This window comes from Oryx dammah, unplaced genomic scaffold (assembly GCF_014754425.2).
Source record: "Oryx dammah isolate SB20612 unplaced genomic scaffold, SCBI_Odam_1.1 HiC_scaffold_5, whole genome shotgun sequence".
Taxonomy (NCBI): Eukaryota; Metazoa; Chordata; class Mammalia; order Artiodactyla; family Bovidae; genus Oryx; species Oryx dammah.
Genome location: NW_024070189.1, coordinates 14,055,500 through 14,077,465, shown reverse-complemented (window position 1 = coordinate 14,077,465; position 21,966 = coordinate 14,055,500). Strand labels below are relative to the sequence as shown.

The 21,966-nt window shown below is 41.2% G+C and overlaps 1 protein-coding gene across 1 annotated transcript in view; it reads left to right on the top strand.

Moving 5' to 3' along the window:
- The window catches only part of LOC120863263 (leucyl and cystinyl aminopeptidase), a 104,487-nt gene that overhangs the window by 36,518 nt on the left and 46,003 nt on the right, over positions 1-21,966 (top strand). The window contains exons 2-4 of the mRNA XM_040239367.1: positions 6,707-7,547; positions 11,773-11,911; positions 13,428-13,559. Of these exons, the coding sequence (XP_040095301.1) occupies positions 6,707-7,547; positions 11,773-11,911; positions 13,428-13,559 (1,112 nt within the window). The remainder of the gene's footprint in view (positions 1-6,706; positions 7,548-11,772; positions 11,912-13,427; positions 13,560-21,966) is intronic.

The window sequence follows — 21,966 nt, the reverse complement described above, 5'->3', positions numbered from 1 at the left end:
GAGCCAGGATTTGAAGTTCTGTCTTAAGTGAGGCTTTCAACGCTTTGCATGTGTGTGTGCTCAATTGTGTGTGACTCTGCGACCCTAAGGATTGCAGGCCACCAAGTTCCTCAGTCCTTGGGTGTCTCCAGGCAAGAATACTGGAGTGAGTTGCCATTTCCTCCTCCAGGGGATCTTCCTGGACCAGGGATCAAACCCCCCGTGTCTCCTGCATTGGCAGGTGGATGCTTTACCACTGAGCCATCTGAGAAGCCCCTTTACTGCTATAATATACTCAATCATCTCCACCTGGCTCTCTGTCAGATACGTATGTCATGTCCCATACCAGATGCCATCTCGTAACTCCATTCTCCCTGCTCCCTCCCCCCCCCCCCAGAAAACCAACAGGGGGAATATGAAGCCTGTGTTCTCATCTCCGTGATTGGCATTCCCTCTTCGTTATCCAAGCCAGAATGTGCATAGGCGGTTGACATAAACTTCCTTCTGCCTCCATCCTACAGGCCTATCTCCATCATCCTTCTGTCTCCATCATCCAGCCCAGCAGAGCATCAGTTCCTGTGTATTCTCACTCGTTAACATGACTTGTCATCCATTGTTCCCTCTTTTTCACTTCCACTGCTCCCGTCATGGTTGTTAACTTTGTATCTACCTGAGTTGCCAGTAATGCTGATAGTCCAGCCTATTACTTCTCATATTACCTGAGCTGGAGAATCAAGGTTCCTTGTTTTTTTTTGTTTTTAATCTGTTGTGGAAATTTTATATCATATAAAAAATGAATCATTGGAAAATTGAAAAAATACAAGCTCCATTTTTAAATTACTGAATTTGTTAAATATAACATTGCTGTAAATCCGCTAAAGAAGTTTTTAAATATCAATATTCTTCATGTGGCCTATTGCAGATGGATAACAAACAGTTTGCAGATTGGTGCTGGTCCACAGATGACATCAAGGAGCACCAGTTCGCAGTATCTGATGAAAAGAAATATCTTCCATTTTCTTAGATCATAACCACGTGGGCCTATGTTGTTTGAAACCGAAATAGTTCAACTAGGACCTTCTTTGCTTTGGGCTTATAGATAGCTCCTGTATGTGGATTTAAGAAGTTTTAGAAAATTTCCTGTTTCTTTAGGATCCCTTCTTTAAATACAAAAAAAAAAAACCTTTAGAGCAAGGGGTAGTCATGTGTTACACTCAAATTTTAATGCTGAGATCAAAGTGTACTCACTTAAGAACCCAAAGCAAGATTTCTTAAATAGGCTCAGAAGTACAGTCTTCATGGGCTACCTGTAATAAAAGTATTTTTCCTTGGTTTGATGTATTTAACTTGATAATGATTGTACATGCATACAAAAGTTCGCTTCTAATATGCAGTAAAAATGCATAGCAGATGAAGTGGTGTGCTCTATTTCTGAAAGTTTAAAATTACACATAGGTATTAATCTGATTGGGTGATAAATAATTAAATTAGATTATCTGGATGTGGGCAAGCATCTGACTAAGCCCCAGTCAAAAGATTAGAAGTTAATGAAATGCAGACAGGAGATGTTAAAATGGTCAGACTACAGGATACCCCTTGGCTTTAAAGAGGGCATGGCTGAGGAATCAAACACACAAAGACAAAGTTCTCAGGGGGTGGACTTCAGGCATGGGGATGCTCTAAATTATTAAGCTGAGACTATACTTACAGTTAGTTTAGAAATTTATTAAATTAAACTGTACTGCTCCAGTGTTCTTGCCTGGAGAATCCCAGGGACGGCGGAGCCTGGTGGGCTGCCATCTATGGGGTCACACAGAGTTGGACATGACTGAAGCGACTTAGCAGCAGCTCAGACCCCATGGGTGTCTGCATCAGGCCTGAGAGAACACATGAGCAAATGCCTAAGAGAACATCATCATCCCATAGGAGGTAAAAAAAGTCAGAATGGCCTTTTAATGAAAAAGCAAATGAGGTAACTAGTCTGCACCACTGTACCAGGTACTTAAAACGACCACAGGAGGTGGGAGGGGGGTTCAGGATAGGAGGACACGTGTTCACCCGTGGCTGATTCATGTTGATATATGGCAAAAACCACCACAATATTGTAACTATCCTCAAGTTAAAATAATTAAAAAAAAAAAAAAAACCACAGAAAATTTCTAACTCCTGAGATTTTATTAAAAGTTTTACAAAAAGTTTTTGAGTTCCATTATGGCAATTTTGCTCTGTTAATGAAGTCCGTGAATCTCAAACACAATCAACTATCAAAACACAATTATGTCACAAGAAGTTGCAGCGCTGAAGGATGTTCAGGAGATTAAATTCCCAAAGCAGAATGTTATAGCTGTCAGCTCTTTTCCATTTCTAGATCATTCATAAGAGATGGGTGGATGGCAGATTGCTGAACCCATACACCTAGAGAGTGATTAAAAGTTTTATTCAAAGAAAACTAAAAAAACAGCATCAATCAGTCAGTTCAGTCACTCAGTCGTGTCTGACTCTTTGCGACCCCATGGACCACAGCACGCCAGGCCTCCCTGTCCATCACCAGCTCGCAGAGCTTACCCAAACTCATGTCTGTCGAGTCGGTGATGCCTTCCAACCATCTCATCCTCTGTCATCTTCTTTTTCTCTTGCCTTCAACCTTTCCCAGCATTAGGGTCTTTTTCAGTGAGTCAGCTCTTCACATCAGGTGAATAAAGTATTGGAGCTTCAGCTTCAGCATCAGTCCTTCCAGTGAACACCCAGGGCTGATCTCCTTCAGAATGGACTGGTTGCATCTCCTTGCAGTCCAAGGGACTCTCAAGAGTCTTCTCCAATACCACAGTTCAAAAGCATCAATTCTTCGGTGCTCAGCTTTCTTCACAGTCCAACTCTCACATCCATACGTGACCACTGGAAAAACCATAGCCTTGACTAGACGGACCTTTGTTGACAAAGTAATGTCTCTGCTTTTGAATATGCTATCTAGGTTGGTCATAACTTTTCTTCCAAGGAGTAAGTGTCTTTTAATTTCATGGCTGCAGTCGCCATCTGCAGTGATTCTGGAGCCCCCCAAAATAAAGTTTGACACTGTTTCCCCATCTATTTCCCATGAAATGATGGGACCAGATGCCATGATCTTCCCCATTTTCTGAATGTTGAACTTTAAGCCAACTTTTTCGCTCTCCACTTTAAATTTCATCAAGAGGCTTTTTAGTGCCTCTTCACTATCTGCCATAAGGGTGGTGTCATCTGCATATCTGAGGTTCTTGATATTTTCTCCTGGCAATCTTAATTCCAGCTCTTGCTTCTTCCAACCCAGCATTTCTTATGATGTACTCTGCATGTAAGTTAAATAAGCAGGGTGACAATATACAGCCTTGATGTACTCCTTTTCCTATTTGGAACCAGTCTGTTGTTCCATGTCCAGTTCTAACTGTTGCTTCCTGACCTGCATATAGGTTTCTCAAGAGGCAGGTCAGGTGGTCTGGTATCCCCATCTCTTTCAGAATTTTCCATAGTTTATTGTGATCCACACAGTCAAAGGCTTTGGCATAGTCAATAAAGCAGAAATAGATTATTTTTCTGGAACTCTCTTGCTTTTTCCATGATCCCGCAAAAATTGGCAATTTGATCTCTGGTTCCTCTGCCTTTTCTACAATCAGCTTGAACATCAGGAAGTTCACAGTTCACGTATTGCTGAAGCCTGGCTTGGAGAATTTTGAGCATTATTTTACTAGCATCTGAAATGAGTGCAATTGTATGGTAGTTTGAGCATTCTTTGGCATTGCCTTTCTTTGGGATTGGAATGAAAACGGACCTTTTCCAGTCCTGTGGCCACTGCTGAGTTTTCCAAATTTGCTGGCATATTGAGTGCAGCACTTTCACAGCATCATCTTTCAGGATTTGAAACAGCTCCACTGGAATTCCATCACCTCCACTAGCTTTGTTCGTAGTGATGCTTTCTAAGGCCCACTTGACTTCACATTCCAGGATGTCTGGTTCTAGATTAGTGATCACATCATCATGATTATCTGGGTCGTGAAGATCTTTTTTGTACAGTTCTTCTGTGTATTCTTGCCACCTCTTCTTAATATCTTCTGCTTATGTTAGGTCCAGATCATTTCTGTCTTTTATCGAGCCCATCTTTGCATGAAATGTTCCCTTGGTGTCTCTAATTTTCTTGAAGAGATCTCTAGTCTTTCCCATTCTGTTGTTTTCCTCTATTTCTTTGCATTGATCGCTGAGGCAGGCTTTCTTATCTCTTCTTGCTATTCTTTGGAACTCTGCATTCAGATCCTTATATCTTTCCTTTTCTCCTTTGCTTTTCACTCTCTTCTTTTCACAGCTATTTGTAAGGCCTCTCCAGACAGACATTTTGCTTTTTTTGCATTTCTTTTCCATGGGGATGGTCTTGATCCCTGTCTCCTGTACACTGTCACAAACCTCATTCCATAGTTCATCAGGCACTCTTATCTATCAGATCTAGGCCCTTAAATCTATTTCTCACTTCCACTGTATAATCATAAGGGATTTGATTGAGGTCATACCTGAATGGTCTAGTGGTTTTCCCTACTTTCTTCAATTTAAGTCTGAATTTGGTAATAAGGAGTTCATGATCTGAGCCACAGTCAGCTCCCGGTCTTGTTTTTGTTGACTGTATAGAGCTTCTCCATCTTTGGCTGCAAAGAATATACTCAATCTGATTTCGGTGTTGACCATCTGGTGATGTCTGTGTGTAGAGTCTTCTCTTGTGTTATTGGAAGAGGGTGTTTGCTATGACCAGTGCATTTTCTTGGCAAAACTCTATTAGTCTTTGCCCTGCTTCTTTCCGCATTCCAAGGCCAAATTTGCCTGTTACTCCAGGTATTTCTTGACTTCCTACTTTAGCATTCCAGTCCCCTTCAATGAAAAGGACATCTTTTTTCAGTGTTAGTTCTAAAAAGTCTTCTAGGTCTTTATAGAACCATTCAACTTCAGCTTCTTCAGCGTTACTGGTTGGGGCATAGACTTGGATTACTGTGATATTGAACGATTTGCCTTGGAAACGAACAGAGATCATTCTGTCATTTTTGAGATTGTATCCAAGTACTGCATTTCGGACTCTTTAGTTGACCATGATGGTACTCCATTTCTTCTGAGGGATTCCTGCCCGCAGTGGTAGATATAATGGTCATCTGAGTTAAATTCACCCATTCCAGTCCATTTTAGTTCGCTGATTGCTAGAATGTTGACGTTCACCCTTGCCATCTCTTGTTTGACCACTTCCAATTTGCCTTGATTCATGGACCTGACATTCCCAGTTCCTATGCAATATTGCTCTTTACAGAATCGGACCTTGGTTCTATCACCAGTCACATCCACAACTGGGTGTTGTTTTTGCTTTGGCTCCATTCCTTCATTCCTTCTGGAGTTATTTCTCCACTGATCTCCAGTAGCATATTGGGCACCTGCTGACCTGGGGAGTTCCTCTTTCAGTATCCTATTATTTTACCTTTTCATACTGTTCATGGGGTTCTCAAGGCAAGAATACTGAAGTGGTTTACCATTCCCTTCTCCAGTGGACCACATTCTGTCAGACATCTCCACCATGACCCGCCTGTCTTGGGTGGCCCCACGGGCATGACTTAGTTTCATTGAGTTAGACAAGGCTGTTGTGGTCCATGTGATCAGTTCGCTAGTTTTCTGTGAGTATGGTTTCAGTGTGTCTGTCCTCTGATGCCCTCTCGCAACACCTACCATCCTACTTGGGTTTCTCTTACCTTGGCCATGGAGCATCTCACAGCTGCTCCAGCAAAGTGCAGCCTCTGCTCCTTACCTTGGACGAGGGTTGTCTCCTCACCACCGCCCCTCCTGACCTTGAATGTGGGACAGCTCCTCTAAGCCCTCCTGCACCCGCCCAGCCACCGCTCCTTGGATGTGGGGTAGCATGGGTTTTATTAATTCGGGGATGGAGAGGAAATAGGAAAAGACCACCTCACGGGGGTCTCTCTGCCCATCCAAAATTGAAAGGAGCAAGATGAAATGAAAATGTATTTTTGAAAGATAATAAAGAGAAAGGGAAAAGCAAGAAAATAACTTTTTCTTAATTTACACTGTAGCAAGTTAAGACGAGTTGTGGAATAACAGGTGTTCGTTCACTCGGTGGACTAGAGTGGGGGAAATGATGACGTTGCAGGCAGAGGGACCAGAGAGGATGAAATAGAAGAGCTGCCTGGCTTGTCTCAGATTAGTGAGCAGTCTGGGATGGCCAGAGCACACGCCGGGATGCCATCTCCAGTGCTGCCAGGATCTGACCATGAAGAAGGCTTGGACCAGTGCTGCTCAGACTTGTTGTTTTCATTCACTCGCTGACTCGTGTCTGACTCTTTGCGACCCCATGGACTGCAGCACACCAGGCTTCCCTGTTCCCTTAGGACAAGGGCCCAGGTTGTTGGGTAGGAGTGTATTAAAGGAATCAGTATTTAATCTCAGCTGCCTTTTTTTTTGATACTAGCCTGTGTATTGAGCTTTCTTATTTCATTACTATGATATGTTGTTACCTATAATTGAGTTTTTAATGAATAATACCGGAATCTTACCAGCGTCATCTAATTCAGTAGCTCTGAAATAGAAATGTCTCAGTGATTAAAAATAAAAAAATCCTTAGATTAAATGTGGTCTTGCTAGTAGACCTTTTATTATGCCCTGTCTCCCCTAACTCTGTGCCTGGGCCTTATGTTTTGGTGTTTTGTTTTTTTTTTAGATCGGCTTCAGCTCCCCAGGAATATGATTGAAAACAGCATGTTTGAGGAAGAACCAGATGTGGTGGATTTAGCCAAAGAGCCCTGTTTACATCCTCTGGAGCCTGATGAGGTGGAGTACGAGCCCCGGGGTTCACGACTGCTGGTGCGGGGCCTTGGCGAGCATGAGCTGGATGAGGACGAAGAGGACTGTGAGTCGTCTGCAAAGCTTCTGGGCATGTCCTTCATGAACAGGAGCTCGGGCCTCCGAAACAGCGCGGCCGGCTACCGGCAGAACTCGGACGGGACTTGCTCAGCGCCCTCTGCCAGGTCCATAGGAGTCTGTATTTTCATCATCGTAGTTGCTGTTGCTGTGATCGTGATGATTTACTTCCTGCCCAGGTGTACCTTTACCAAAGAAGGCTGCCATAAAAAAAACCAACCCATGGAACCGATTCAGCCGATCGCAACAAACGGAAAGTTGTTTCCGTGGGCCCAAATCAGGCTGCCCACTGCCCTCGCTCCAGTGCGCTATGACCTGACCCTCCACCCAAACCTCACCTCGATGACGTTCAGGGGTTCCGTGACGATTTCGCTTCAGGCCCTTCAGGCCACGTGGAACATCGTTCTTCACAGCACAGGCCACAACATTTCCAGAGTGACCTTTATGACCGCAGTTTCAAGCCAGGAAAAAGAAGTTGACGTCCTGGAGTACCCACTGCATGAACAAATCGCCATTGTTGCCCCCGAGACCCTGCTTGAAGGGCACAATTATACCTTGAAGATCGAGTATTCAGCAAACATATCTAGTTCTTCCTATGGGTTTTATGGCATCTCCTACAGAGACAAAAGTAATGAGAAAAAGTATGTAGCCCTCTTCAGTGATTCTGCTTCTTTGCTCTCTGATGACTTCTGCAATATGGATCTCTTTGCCCACATCAGCGACATCGACTGCAATTATCATTATTATTATTATTATGTTAAAGAGATTAGGTGCAAAATAATAGAATGGTGATTTGAAAGAGTATACTGTAGCTCAGATGGTAAAGAATCTGCCTGCAATGCAGGAGACCCGGGTTTGATCCCTGGGTCGGGAAGATCATCTGGAGAAGGGCATGGCAACCCACTCCAGTATTCTTGCCTGGAGAATCCCATGGACAGAGGAGCCTGGTGGGTTACAGTCCATGGGGTCACAAAGAGTCAGACACGACCAAGCAACTATCACTACTACACCTCTTTCTCTCAGTCAAAACCCTGAGCATATACCGTGACGTATGTCATGCGTCATGGTGGAGGCAAGGGCTTGCTGACGGAAGGGAATGGCTAAAGATTATATCAGTTATGTTCTCAGTTACAAGAACTTACATTATCTTAAGCTTTTCATATCTTATGAATCTAGTTTCTGTCCCCTTACAAGGTCTCTATGTGAAGCAGAGTGGAAAATATTGATTATCCCTTAAGACTTACTTTGCTATTATGTGGAACTTTTAGGAGGTGCTTACGGAGATAAGAGAAAGGAAGCATGAAGAAGTGCTGTAAACTTACATATATATATATATATCTCACTTTTGGCATCTTTAATTTTTGCTGGTTTATTTATTTTTTTAGTGCCACTCTATTCTGGATTTCTGATGGAAATTTTAAGAAAGAAATTTTAGAGAGATTTTAATTTTAAAAAAGGGACTTAAAATTCCTAGACTCCCCATTTAGACCACATATTTTGTTCTTTGGCATGCTGCAGTCCATGGGGTCACAAAGAGTCAGACACGACTGGGAGACTGAACAACAACAACATTCTGTTTAACCTTAGTGTTCATAGATATAGCTTGAATTTCTGGAAGGACGCATACAGGTCATTCTTCAGTAGCAGGAATGTCAGTTGTCTTACATGTCCAAATTCCTTGTCAGATCTGTCTAATGCTTTGGAGCATTCTCTCATATTCCTTTGCAAACCAGTGAATTACTGATGCTGGCCATTTGGCTGATGTATGTTCATATGTTGAGAAGAATAGATGATATTTTAAATCTAAACTGTTTTGATCCTTTTTAAATAGGGAAAGAGATAAGCAAAATCTGTACTCCTATTCAGATAAGTAATTTTTCTGTTTCCCCTTAATGTAATGTTTTAAAAATAAATGGCCTACTGGCTTTCACTGTGAGATCTGACATAAAAAGCAAAGTTGCAGTGGTAGCTTGGGGCTTCTTGGCTTTTCTTCTCCTATAATCTCCATCATCCTCTAGGAATTATAGGATATATATATAGAAACAGTATTCTTAGTATGTGGCAAATCTTTGAATAAATCCCCTAGTCATCTCTTCCTTTTGGATTATTGCCATTGGGTTCTCTTGGGCCTGCCTATATGTAATGGGAAGACTGGTGGTTTTGGATATTGTCACTTATTGACTCTTGCTATGGGCTGGATTGAGTGGTGAAAAATGCTAGAGAAATGTAGACAGATTCTTGCAATTAAGAAATAGAGTATTTTCTCAAACTCTGCTGTTACAGAAAACATATATAAATTTATTTACTTACCTGGTTCAATAAAATGAATGCCCCACCTAATTGTATATATTGATAGAAGATAAAAGTTTAAAAGATTATTTATACCTTTCAAGGGATCTGAAAACTGTAATTCAAAACAAAGTAACTAAGGAATATATCCCTTATTGATAGGAAAATCAAAATGTGTGTAAATGTCAAATGTACTGACGCTGCTTGTGGTAGAGGAACTTAACCTGTGTCATCTATGAGGTGGAGCTGGTCAGTAACCTTGCAGTTAAATCTAGAAGTTGTTGAGGATAGATTTAAGGTTCTAGATAACAAACTGATACTAAACAAACTAGTAAAGAAATTTAGGGTGGGGATGTGTTTTCTTTCTTTGTCCTTCCATCTCTCAGTGTCATTTTCTTGAACTCTTGAAGCGTCTTCTTAACTAGACCTCTGACCTCTAATCCAACCGCAGCTCTCCCTTCTCTTTCCATCTTTCACATAGGATGCCAGACTAGTTCTAGAAGCACAGACCTGCCCATGTTGGTCTTTGGTTTATGATCCTCCAGCAGTTCCTCATTTTCAAGGAGACTTAGTGCAGTTTCTTCCTAGATCTGGGAGTTTTGGTATTTTTTTCTTTTTCTCACAGCCCTCGCCTGGCTTCGTGAACTTTCCTGGATTCCAATGATAATGGCAGCCCATATTTACTTGAGAACCGAAGTGCTAGAAGCTGGTGCCAGCCTGCTGTATGTTTAGTTTTTTATCCTGTCAAACTCATGAAGGGGTAGAAATGATATTTTATTCACTTTTCAGATGAGGAAGCAGAGACACATGAAAGAACTCATTCAGCATCTTTTGACTGGCAAGTAGCAGAGGGAAATTAGAATCCAGTCATTTTAACTACAAAGACCACATATTCTTAACCACTGTGGTACACCGCCTCCTTCTTCACCCATTCACACCTCTTTACCCATTGTTATCACCAGTGCTTAGAATTCTTTTACCTGAGCCTCAGCTAATTCATAACTATCTTCAGTGCTGCTGGAGGTGGTGCTGAAACTGCAGCTAGTATTTCTGAAAGCAAATGCAATCACTAGTGAAAGAGTAAGCTTTGCGGTATTCAGCTTAGGTTGTAAGTATCATCAATTAGCCTTCTCAAAAGGACTTCTATGTAAGAGAGTTGTTATTGCATCTCTTTTAACATCTCTTTTAAGATCTGGTCTCTGAACATTATAATCTAGTTTTTATCCAAAATGATGGTCCAAGTAGACTCTCATATGAATAGTATGAATGTCATCAGACTTTATCCCCGCTCCCCCCGCCCCGGCCCCCATCCTCAGTCCCTTGTGGCCCTCTTCCGAAATCTTCTGTTAACTGGGTAAGAATTTTGGAGTTGAGTGAAGAGATAGAATGTCAGAAACATGTCTCAGTTGTTACATGTGTGTTGATTGCTATCATTCTTGCAGTTTGCTCTAAGAAATAGTTATTTGGGCATGAAGGAAGAGTTATGACAGTCTAGTATTTATAATAGACACCTGTGTAGGACTTTGTGGCATAAACGTGGTTGTCATTAAATATCAATATAGAATTTTGAAATAGAATCAACACCCCTAAATGTTTGGTAAGGGATCGTATGTCAATCCTAGTTTCACAAATAAGGATATGGGATGTAGGTCACCAATATGCTTAAGTCACATGGCTGGTAAGTTGCAGACTTTGGGTCTTCTGCCTTTAAATCTTACACTCTTGCCTTTTAAAAATTATGAGTAGAAACTAAGCCCTAAGGAAGCAGACCATCATCTCTGAAGTGGTGGTTGTCTAAGAACCATATTGACTGTATTGATTGTATTGATTTGTGCACACCAGCACCTCATTTGTATGCAGAGCTACTTTATTCTGCTGCTGAATTAAAAATCTACATTTCTTGTCTATTTATGCTTTTCCACCAACCTTGAACTGAGGACTTACAGTTAAATTCTCAAGTGTTGTAGCTGTGCTGTAGGAGGGGGAGGAAAAATTTTGATTCCCTTCTGGAGAGAGTAAAGAACCCCAGCACACTGTTGGACACCTGGTTTTTTTGCGTCTCTGTTCTAGTGCAGATTGTGAGTTTGAGGTTTAGTGATGGATGAACATCTTTCATGAACATCTTTTTTGCTCAGAAACCTTGTTAGGACCTCAGTGGACAGCTGTCACCTACCTCTGTGGTTTCATCTCCAGCCACTAGCCCCTGAACACACACTGCTCTGTCCTTGCTTGTGCTTTCTGCTCTTTCTAGACTATACCTTCCTCCCTCTCTCCCTTTGCAAATGTTCCTCGTTTTTAAAGACCCTCTTCATATTTTGTTGACAGTTCTCTTACAGTGTCTCTACCACTGGGCAGAATCCCTACCCTTTGTTCCCTGTGCTTTGTTCTCACCATTAGGACATGATTTACAGCCTGAGAACTTTCTGTCTATTGGATAACCTCTGCCTCTCCCAGTTGATTGCAAATCCTTTAATGCCTGGACTTGTATGATATTTATCTTAGTATCCCTAGAACTTGGCAAGGTGCCTTGGATAGTAGGTGCTCAATAACTGTTGGATGGATTTGCATTTGTTTTAGGTACTTTGCAGCAACTCAGTTTGAACCCTTGGCAGCAAGATCTGCTTTTCCTTGTTTTGATGAACCAGCATTTAAAGCCACATTTGTCATCAGGATCAAACGAGATGAGCAATACACTGCTTTATCAAATATGCCTAAGGTACTGTTCTGTTCCTTGAATGTAAAATTTTTTGAGTGGGTCTCTTTCTTTGTTATGAATGCACTTGGATTCTTCTTTCCCATACCACTGAGAATGATTAAAATCATATACTTTCTTATTCTTTCTTAAAATGCTTTAAGAAAAATAAAATTTGTATTGGAATCAGTTGTGAAGTCAGCCTGAGAAGCACTGGAGGAAGGAGAAAGACTGTATGTAGAAAACACGGGGCAGGAAATGTGAAGTGTGTGTTATGTACTAAAGTTCTATAAATATTAATACTATGAGCTACTGCGAAAGAGACAATGATATTTTTGGAGACATGGTGAATTTGCTATTCTAAACTGTGATATTTGATAAGTGTTGAATCGTGATTGACCTTGATGTTTTACTGGTTATTGAAAAAGTTGATATTGTGACAGGGAGGTTTAACAACAAGAACATGGATGTCTTTCTTGGCTGTGAGCTCCACATGGGAGGTAGTGGGAATGAAACCAGGCAGAATTGTTTTTACACTGGACAGAGCTCAGAGGGTCCTTTTGTTCCCTGGGGGCTCAGATGGTAAAGAATCTGCCTGCAATGCTGGAGACCTGGGTTGGGAGGATCCCTGGAGAAGGGAATGGCAACCCACTGCAGTATTCTTGCCTGGAAAAATGCCATGGACAGAGAAGCCTGGTGGGCTACAGTCCATGGGGTCGCAGAGTCAGACCTGACTAAGCAGCTAACACTTGGTACACCTGAGAGCTGAATGCAGCTGGATAGAAGTTTCTCAGAACCCCTGTGGCTGGGGGTGGGGGGCGGGGAGGAGCAGCGACATCTAACTGATTGTAGAGTTAGCCCTTGAGTCCAGAAGAGGACATGGTCTGTCCTTCCACAAGGACGTCACTTCGGCAGCTCTACTCCTCACCTTAACTCTTCACCTCAATCTTTCTTTGAGAGAGATTGTGTGCTTACTTGCTTAGGAGCCTAAAACATTTTAAATTCATGGCTGGCAAATCCTGCAAGGTTGCACACATTCCCACACTCAGACTTCCGTAGTGGCTTCTCACCTTTGATCCCGTAGCCTTCTTGTGGTCATCAGCACAGTCCTTTATGAAGCCATTTCAGGTCATTTGGAGAGATTAACCAGCTGTAGCTCCTCCTTGTGTGAATGTATTATTTTTGTAGCAGTAGAATGGAGTATTCTCAGATCATAAGGAAGGCTTTTTGTCTCCGGTGGTGTTTTAAAGGGGAGACACAGAGCCCCTGTCACTGTCTCTAACTTACATTTATTTAAAGCCATGGTTTGAAACTAAGAGCTTCTTAAGGATTTTACTGTACTCATTGTGTCCTCAAGATGAAGGAAGGTAGAGCAGACTGAGGCTGAGATCCGTACTGTTTAGAAACTTGTACTGAGAAATTAAAATAGGCCAGCACCTTCACTACGTATTTCCTATTTGAATTTTCAGTTGCCCAGTTTATATGTCACCGTCACGTATTCCCATGGTTACAGAACTGTCGTTTTCTGCTTTGCTTGTAGAAGTCATCAGTCGTGCTGGAAGACGGACTTGTTCAGGATGAGTTTTTTGAGAGTGTGAAGATGAGCACTTACCTGGTTGCTTTCATTGTCGGCGAGATGAAGAATCTGAGTCAGGACGTAAACGGAACCCTGGTATGTATGTCGTCACGGTAGTTGTCTTAAAAACCTGTTTATGAGAGGTTGAGAGGAATCCTTTTGTGATATCTGGCAGCTGCTTTATGAAAGAAAACAAGCTTTTGATTCACCACTCTGACATTTTTTACCAGAACTGTCACTTTTACTTAGTGGTTATTTACTATTTGGACACCTAAAAAAATCAGTGATTTTTAAGTTCCTTTGAATTTTACTTTGTTAAGAGAATTTCAGTAAGGCAATATGTAAAGGCAATAAAGCCTCTAGAACTGTGCTGTATAGCATGGTGGTCACTAGTTTTACGTGACTATTTAGATTTAAAACAAGTGACAGCATTGTGGCTGGATAGGGAGTTCCCTGGTGGCTCAGATGGTAAAGAATTGCTTGCAATGTGGAAGACCTGGGTTTGATCCCTGGGTCGGGAGGATCTCCTGGAGAAGGGAATGGCTACCCACTCCAGTATTCTTGCCTGGAGGATTCCATGGACAGAGGAGCCTAGCGCATTACAGTCTATGGGATCGCAAAGAATCGGACACAACTGAGTAACATGCACACCATAATGGCTTGATAAGATGCCCCTCATTCATCCCTGGCTGCTCCCCCGCCCCAGGAACAACAGTTTGGCATCTAGCGATGGATGAAAACGCCCTTGTGGAAGATGTGGGGTCCAGAACTATATTCCTAAGAACCTGGGAGGAGCCTTGCCCTCTCGTGCATTAGGTCTCAGCATACAGACCTCTGTCCTGGCTGTGGACCCTGTTGTGGCCCACACTGTTCCTGTATTCCCTTTGGCTGTGGTCTGGGAGCTCTGTAAAACAGTCTTAGACAATTATGCTTGGATAATAGAGACTTTGTGGAAGTCCGCATTTCTAGCAGGAAAGTTCTAGTACACTTTTGGAGCAAAGCATCCGAGTTTAGATGCATTGGAGAGAACAATTAGTAAAGACCAGAGAAGGTGACTGCTGTTTCAGATGTGAAAACACTCATGCAACAAGTTAAGGAAACGCAGAACCACCAAAGGGTCACAGTCATCTTCCAGTAACCAATACCAAAGACGTGGAGATCTGCCATTTACTCAATAAAAACTTCAGCATAGCTGTTCCAAGGAAGCTGTGAACTACCGGAAAATAGAAAAAGGCAATTCAATTAAATCAAGAAACAATATATGAACAAAATGAGAAGTTTAACAAAGACATTGAAATCATTGAAAAAATTCTCAGTCTGAAAAATGAATGAAATGAAAATTGCAATACAGAGCATCAACAGCAGAATGGATCAAGCAAGAAAAAGAACTTGTGAGTTAGAAGACAGGGAGCTTTATATTATTTGGTCAGAACAAAGGAAAAAGAGTGAAGAAAGCCTGCATGATCTGTGGGACACCATCAGAAGAAACAGTTTGTGAATTATTGGAGTTTCAGAAGAAGAACATAACAAGCAATGGGCAGAAAGTTACATAAAAAAAAATAATTGCTGAAAATTTACCACATCTGGGGAGAAATTTGGATATCTATGGTCAATGAAGCTTGTAGCACACCAAAAACCTCTGAAAAAGGGAAAGGAAAGGGAAGGAAAAAAGAAACTGCCAACCAAAAATACTCTGTCCAGCAAAGTTACCCTTCAGAAATGATGGAGTGAGAAAGACTTTTCCATATGGAAAAAAGGCAGAGAGAGCCCCTTACCACTAGACCTGCCTTACAAGAACTGCTGAAAGGAGTGCTTGCAGCTGAATTGAATGGGCACTACTTAGTAACATGAAAACATGAAAATGTAGAACACACTGGAAAAGGTAATTACATAGTAAAATTCAGAATACTCTAATAGTGTAACGTAGTGGTATATTTATTATATGGTATGTATCAAAAGCACTTCTAAAAGGGAAATTTAGATTGATAAATGCCTACACCAAGTAAAAAGAAAAATCTCAAATAAACAACCTAACTTTGCACCTTAAGAAACTAGAAAAAAGAATAACAATCTAAGCCCAAAGTTAGCGGAAGGAAATAAAGATCAGAGCAGTTAAACGAAATAGATACCTGAAGAAGAGGAAAAAAGGTAAAACTGAGAGTTGGATTTTAGAAAGATGAATGAAATTGACAAACTTTCAGCTTGACTAACTAATAAAAACAAGCGTCAAAACCAGAAATGAAAAGGAGACATTACACTTGATACAGAAATACAGTGGATCATAAGAGCCTGCTGCTGCTGCTAAGTCGCTTCAGTCATGTCCAACTCTGTGCAACCCCATAGATGGCAGCCCACCAGGCTCCCCCATCCCTGGGATTCTCCAGGCAAGAACACTGGAGTGGGTTGCCATTTCCTTCTCCAACGCATGAAAGTGAAAAGTGAAAGTGATGTTGCTCAGTTGTGTCCGACTCCTGGTAGGCTGCAGTCCATGGGATTTGTCAGGCAAGAGTATTGGAGTGGGTGGCCATTGCCTTTTCCCATAAGAGCCTACTATGAATAATTATAGGCTAAGAAATTGGATAATCTAGGAAAAATGGACACATTCTAGGAATATACAGTCTACCAAGACTAAATCATGAAGACATTAAAAAAAACATTAATAATGTAAAGAGAGATTCAATTAATAATCAAAAACATCCCAACAAAGAAAAGCCCAGGATCAAATCAGTTTCTCTGGTGAATTCTACTAAGTGATTTTTTTTTTTAATCTATAGATTCAGTGCTATAGAATTCCAATGTAATTTTTCACAGAAATAGGAAAAAAAAAATCCTAAAATTTTATTGAACCACAGAGACCTCAAATAGCTAGAGGAATTTTGAGAAAAAAGAACAAAGTTGAAGGTATCACACTTTCTGATTTCAAAATGGTTACAAAAATAAAGTAACCAAAATCTTATGCATGGTATTCAAAAGAGTATGATACTGGCATAAAACTAGACACACAGACCAATGGAACAGATTCAAGAAACCAAAAGTAAATTCCTGCAAATATGTTCAACTAATATTAGACAAGAGAGTCAAAAGTACTCACTGGGTAAATGGTAGTCTCCTTAATAAATAGTGCTGGGAAAAATGGATCATCACATCCAGAAAAATGAAAGTGGATCCTTGAATCTCTCACCACTCACAAAAATTAACTGGAAATGAATTAAAGACTTAACTGTAGGTCTGAAAGTGTAAAAGTCCCAGAAGAAAACATAGAGAAAAAGCCCCATGACGTGGGCCTTGGCAATAATGTTTTTGTATATGACACCAAAGCACATTCAACAAAAGCCAGAATCAACAAGTGGGAATATCTTAAACTGAAAAGCTTCTTCACTACAAAAGAAACAATCAGCAAAATAAAAAGGCAACCCGTGGATTGGAGGAAAATATCAGATGGCATATATCTGATAGGGCTTCCCTGGTAGCTCAGCTGGTAGAGATTCTGTGCAATGCAGGAGACTCCAGTTCTACTCCTGGGTGGAGAAGATCCCCTAGAGAAGGGATAGGCTATCCCTCCAGTATTCTTGGGCTTCCCTGGTGGCTCAGGTGGTAAAGAATCCACCTGCAATGCGGGAGACCTGGGTTCGACCTCTGGGTTGGGAAGATCCACTGAAGAAGGGAACAGCTACCCACTCAGTATTCTGGCCCGGAGAATTCCATGGGCTATATAGTCTGTGGGGTCACAAAGAGTCAGACTCGACTGAGCGACTTTCACTTTCAACACTTACAATATATCAGGTGGGGATTAATATTCAAAATATATAAGGAACTCATAGAACTCAGTGGAAAAAATACAAATGATCTGGTTAAAAAATGAGCAGGGTTTTCCAAAGAAGATATACAGATGACCAACAAATGTATGAAAAGGTGCTCAGCATCACTAATAGGAAGGAAAATGCAAATCAAAACCTCAGTGAGATACCACCTCACACCTGCAAGAATGACTGCCATCAAAAACAGATGACAGACATTTCCCCAAAGAAGACCTACAGATGGCTAACACACACATGAAAAAATGCTCAACATCACTCATTATCAGAGAAATGCAAATCAACACCACAATGAGGTACCATCTCACGCCGGTCAGAATGGCTGCTATCAAAACATCTACAAACAATAAATGCTGGAGAGGGTGTGGAGAAAAGGGAACCCTCTTACATTGTTGGTGGGAATGCAAACTAGTACAGCCACTATGGAGAACAGTGTGGAGATTCCTTAAAAAACTGGAAACAGAACTGCCATATGACCCAGCAATCCACTGCTGGGCATACACAAGGAAACCAGAATTGAAAGAGACACGTGTACCCCAATGTTCATTGCAGCACTGTTTATAATAGCCAGGACATGGAAGCACCTTAGATGTCCATTGGCAGATGAATAGATAAGAAAGATGTGGTACATATACACAATGGAATATTACTCGGCTATTAAAAAGAACGCTTTTGAGTCAGTTCTAATGAGGTGGATGAAACTGGAGCCTATTATACAGAGTGAAGTAAGTCAGAAAGAAAAATACCAATACAGTATATTAATGCATATATATAGAATTTAGAAAGATGGTAATGATGACCCTATATGTGAGACAGCAAAAGAGACACAGATGTAAAGAAGTCTTTTGGGCTCTGTGGGAGAAGGCAAGGTGGGATTATTTGAGAGAATAGCATTGAAACATGTATATTATCATGTGTGAAACAGATTGCCAGTCCTGGTTCAATGCATGAGACAGGGTGCTCAGGGCTGGTGCACTGGGATGACCCTTAGGGATGGGATGGAGAGGGAGGTGGGAGGGGGGTTCAGGATGGGGAACACGTGTACACCCGTGGCTGATTCAGGTCAATGTATGGCAGAAACCACCACAATATTGTAAAGTAATTAGCCTCCAATTAAAAAAAAAAAAAAAAAACCCAGATGACAAGTAACAAATGTTGATAAGGATGTAGAGGAAACGGAATCCTTGTGCACTGTTGCTGGGAATGTAAATTGGTGCGGCTGCTAAGGAAAACAATATGTGAGTGTTCCTCTAAAAATTAAAAAACAGTGCCACCAGATGACACAGCAATCCACAGGATATATATCAAAACAGGATCTTAAAGAGATGTCTGCACTTCCTGGTTTGTTGCAGCATTACTAACAATAATACTGTTATTCACAATAATAACAGTCTAAGTGTCTGTGCATGGATGGATAAAGATGAGCATATATTTATAATATATATGATGGAATGTTGTTCAGCCATGAGGAGGAAGGAAATTTTGCCCTTTGGGACAACGTGGATGGACCTTGAGGACATTATGCAAAGTGAGATCAGTCAGACAGAGATAAAGACTGGATGACCTCATTTACGTGTGGAATCCAAAACTGAACTCATGGCAGCAGCAGACTGGTGGTTGCCAAGGCCTGGGGGCTGGGGAGATGGGGAAATGCTGCTTAAACGCTCAAACGTCCAGTTATAAGATGAACAAGTGCTGCGGATCTAAGGCCCAGGGTGGTGGCTGTGGCTAACCATACCTGTATTACATGTTTGAAAGTTGCTAAAAGAGTTCATCTTCAGTCTTCTCATCGCAATAAATAAATGGCAGTTATGTTACTGCCTGTAGAATTACATTCAAACTCATCATTTTGTGATATTCAAGGCCCTCTTACAAATTCAGTTATATTTCCAACTGCTCCCGTGGGATTCTTTCATCTAGCAAGGCTGAATTATTTGTTGCTCAGAGAGATACCATATATATATATACACATATATATATATACACACATATATACATATACACACATATATACACACACACACACACACACACACCTATATGTGCCTGTGTGCTTAAGTTGCTTCAGTCGTGTCCGACTCTTTGCGACACTTTAGACTGTAGGTCACCAGGCTCCTCTCTCCATGGGATTCTGCAGGCAAGGATACTGGAGTTGCCATGCCCTCCTCCAGGGGGTCTTCCTGACCTAGGGGATCGATCCCGCATCTCTGATGTCTCCTGCATTGGCAGGTGGGTTCTTTACCACTAGCACCACCTGGGAAGCCCCATATACCCATATATATGTATGTGTGTATGTATATATTGTCTACAGCAGTTGAATCTTGAACAACGTGGGTTTGAACTGCGCAAGTCTGCTTAATGTGGGTTGTTTTCAATAGTAAATATTATAGTACTACACGACCCTCAGTTGTTTGAACCTTAGCTGCAGAAGACTGACTGTAAGTTATACTCAGATTTTCAACTACCTGGAGGGTTGTTAGCCCTCACCTCACTATTGTTCAAGGGTCAACTGGAAGGAGAGAGAGAGAGTAGTTTAGGTGACTTTTTTGCTTTTTATTTACATATATATTTGGAAGCAACTTGGTTAAACATGGAACCTGGCATCTGCCTGAGCTCAGATCTCTCTATACAGCTTTCTAGCTGTATGCCCTTGGGCAGACTGCTCTGCAGTTCTCTAAACCTCACCTTCCACAACTCTAATACCTTATTATCTATATTAGCCTGCCGCCACAAGGACAAAAATTTTTTAATTCCTATAAAATCTCCAGTTCCTGGCAGATAGTAACACACAGAGGAAGTACCCCTCTCTTTTTTCTATATGCAAATGTATTATAAACTCTTCTGTCTGTAAATACAAATAATCTTTATAATTTTTAATGCTACCCAGAAGCAAATGTGGTTTGAAGAAATTAACGTTATACGAATAGTCAACAGTCTTCTTGACTTTCTGTTTTTATTAGGAAATGGGGAAGAATCTAGCATGTGCAGAGTTATACTGTGTGCTGGAAGTTGTCTTGAGCTTTTATTTATAAACACCTCTTTATTTTATAAACCAAATGAGGGGAAGGCATTAGCCTCATATTGCTGATGAGGAGACAGTGTCCCAGGGAGGTTGAGTGATGGACCTAAGATAACACAGCAAATGCGTGTGTGCATGCCTGGTCACTCTAGTCGTGTCCGACTCTTTCTGACTGTGGCCCACCAGGCTCCTCTGTCCATGGGATTTTCCAGGCACGAATACTGGAGTGGGTAGTCATTTCCTCCATAAGGGGATCTTTCTGACCCAGGGATCAAACCCACGTCTCCTGCAGTGCCTGCATTGCAGGCAGATTCTTTATCGCTGAGCCAGAGGGGCATTGCCTCCAATAAATGGTAGGATTTACTGTCTACCACAATGTACTTCTTCTTACACCAAATGACATCAATAATTTCTGTAGGTATGGTGATTAGAAATTCGGACTGAGAGTCTAATAAAGGATTTTTGTCCCAGTAAAATGCTGCAATCTCTAGGCTATGTTCTATTTTGGAATATTTGACATTAGGCCTATTTCACAGGATTCCGGAATAGGGCAGTAGAGCTTTATTGATGAATGTCAGTCTCACCAAATAGCTGAAATTGCGAAAGTGTGTCCTGTTCAGTGCTAAAGACTACGATGTCAAAGACCTGTAGAAAGAGGAACAATTGTTTTATCAGTTCTCTCCATTCTTCAGTGTTCCTTAACCCTCTGTCTGCCTTCAGGAATGCCAGAATTACCTAAAAAATTCTAGCCCAGTTTTGAAATACACTGCCCTGAGGTTTATCAGTTTGCCTTGAGGTTTTTGTTTTGTTTTTGCCATTGCCTGATTTTGTTTTTACCACAAACCAGTCTCATTTGTAGAATCAGAATCCATTGGCGGTTTGTCAGATGTAGACACTGTGTCTCTTTAACATTCAACAGTATTTTCAACAGTATTATCCCTGTGAAGTTATCTTATTCAGTCAGAAACGTGACTTCATTCCAAATCTCCACTAACAGCATTTCCTCAAGTAGCCTTCCAGCAACTAAGGACGTTATACATAATTTATATCATTCTTCCAAAGTCCCAAGTCCCATCTAACCAGTTTTTCTGGATAGACTTCATTCCGGTGGGTTTTTTGGTGGTTGTTTTTACTTTTAAGACATTTATGCTTTTTGTGTGTGTATTCAGCTGTCTGTTTAGGAAAGCTGGTATTTTTCAGGATACTTAGTATTGGAAAATTCCAATCTTCTCTATTTTCTTTCTTTGTGAATCTCACAGGCCATGTGATTGTTCTTTTGGGAGAGTGAGGTTTGGTTCTGGTTTTACTTTCATTTGGTTTTTGCTTATTAAGGAGCAGAGTAAGTAAAACCTAACAATCTGTTATTCCTCAGTCTTAACCCTTTTCTCTGAGAGCTGATGAGACTTTATGGACATTTTTTGTGTCTTTTATAAATCTCCCAGGTCTTAGCAAGAGATCTTGCAGAGAAAGTTTGATCTTGCCGACACAGACAGCTGAATACACGCACACAAAGCATAAATGTCTTAAAAGTAAAAACAACAACCAAAAAACCCACCAGAGAACGATGTAAGTCTTAAAGCCTGAACACTGGTTGACTTGCCTTTATCAGTATTTAGAGTGCTCTTACCAAGGGTGGAGGACTCCTAGATGGTGCCATGGTAAAGAATCT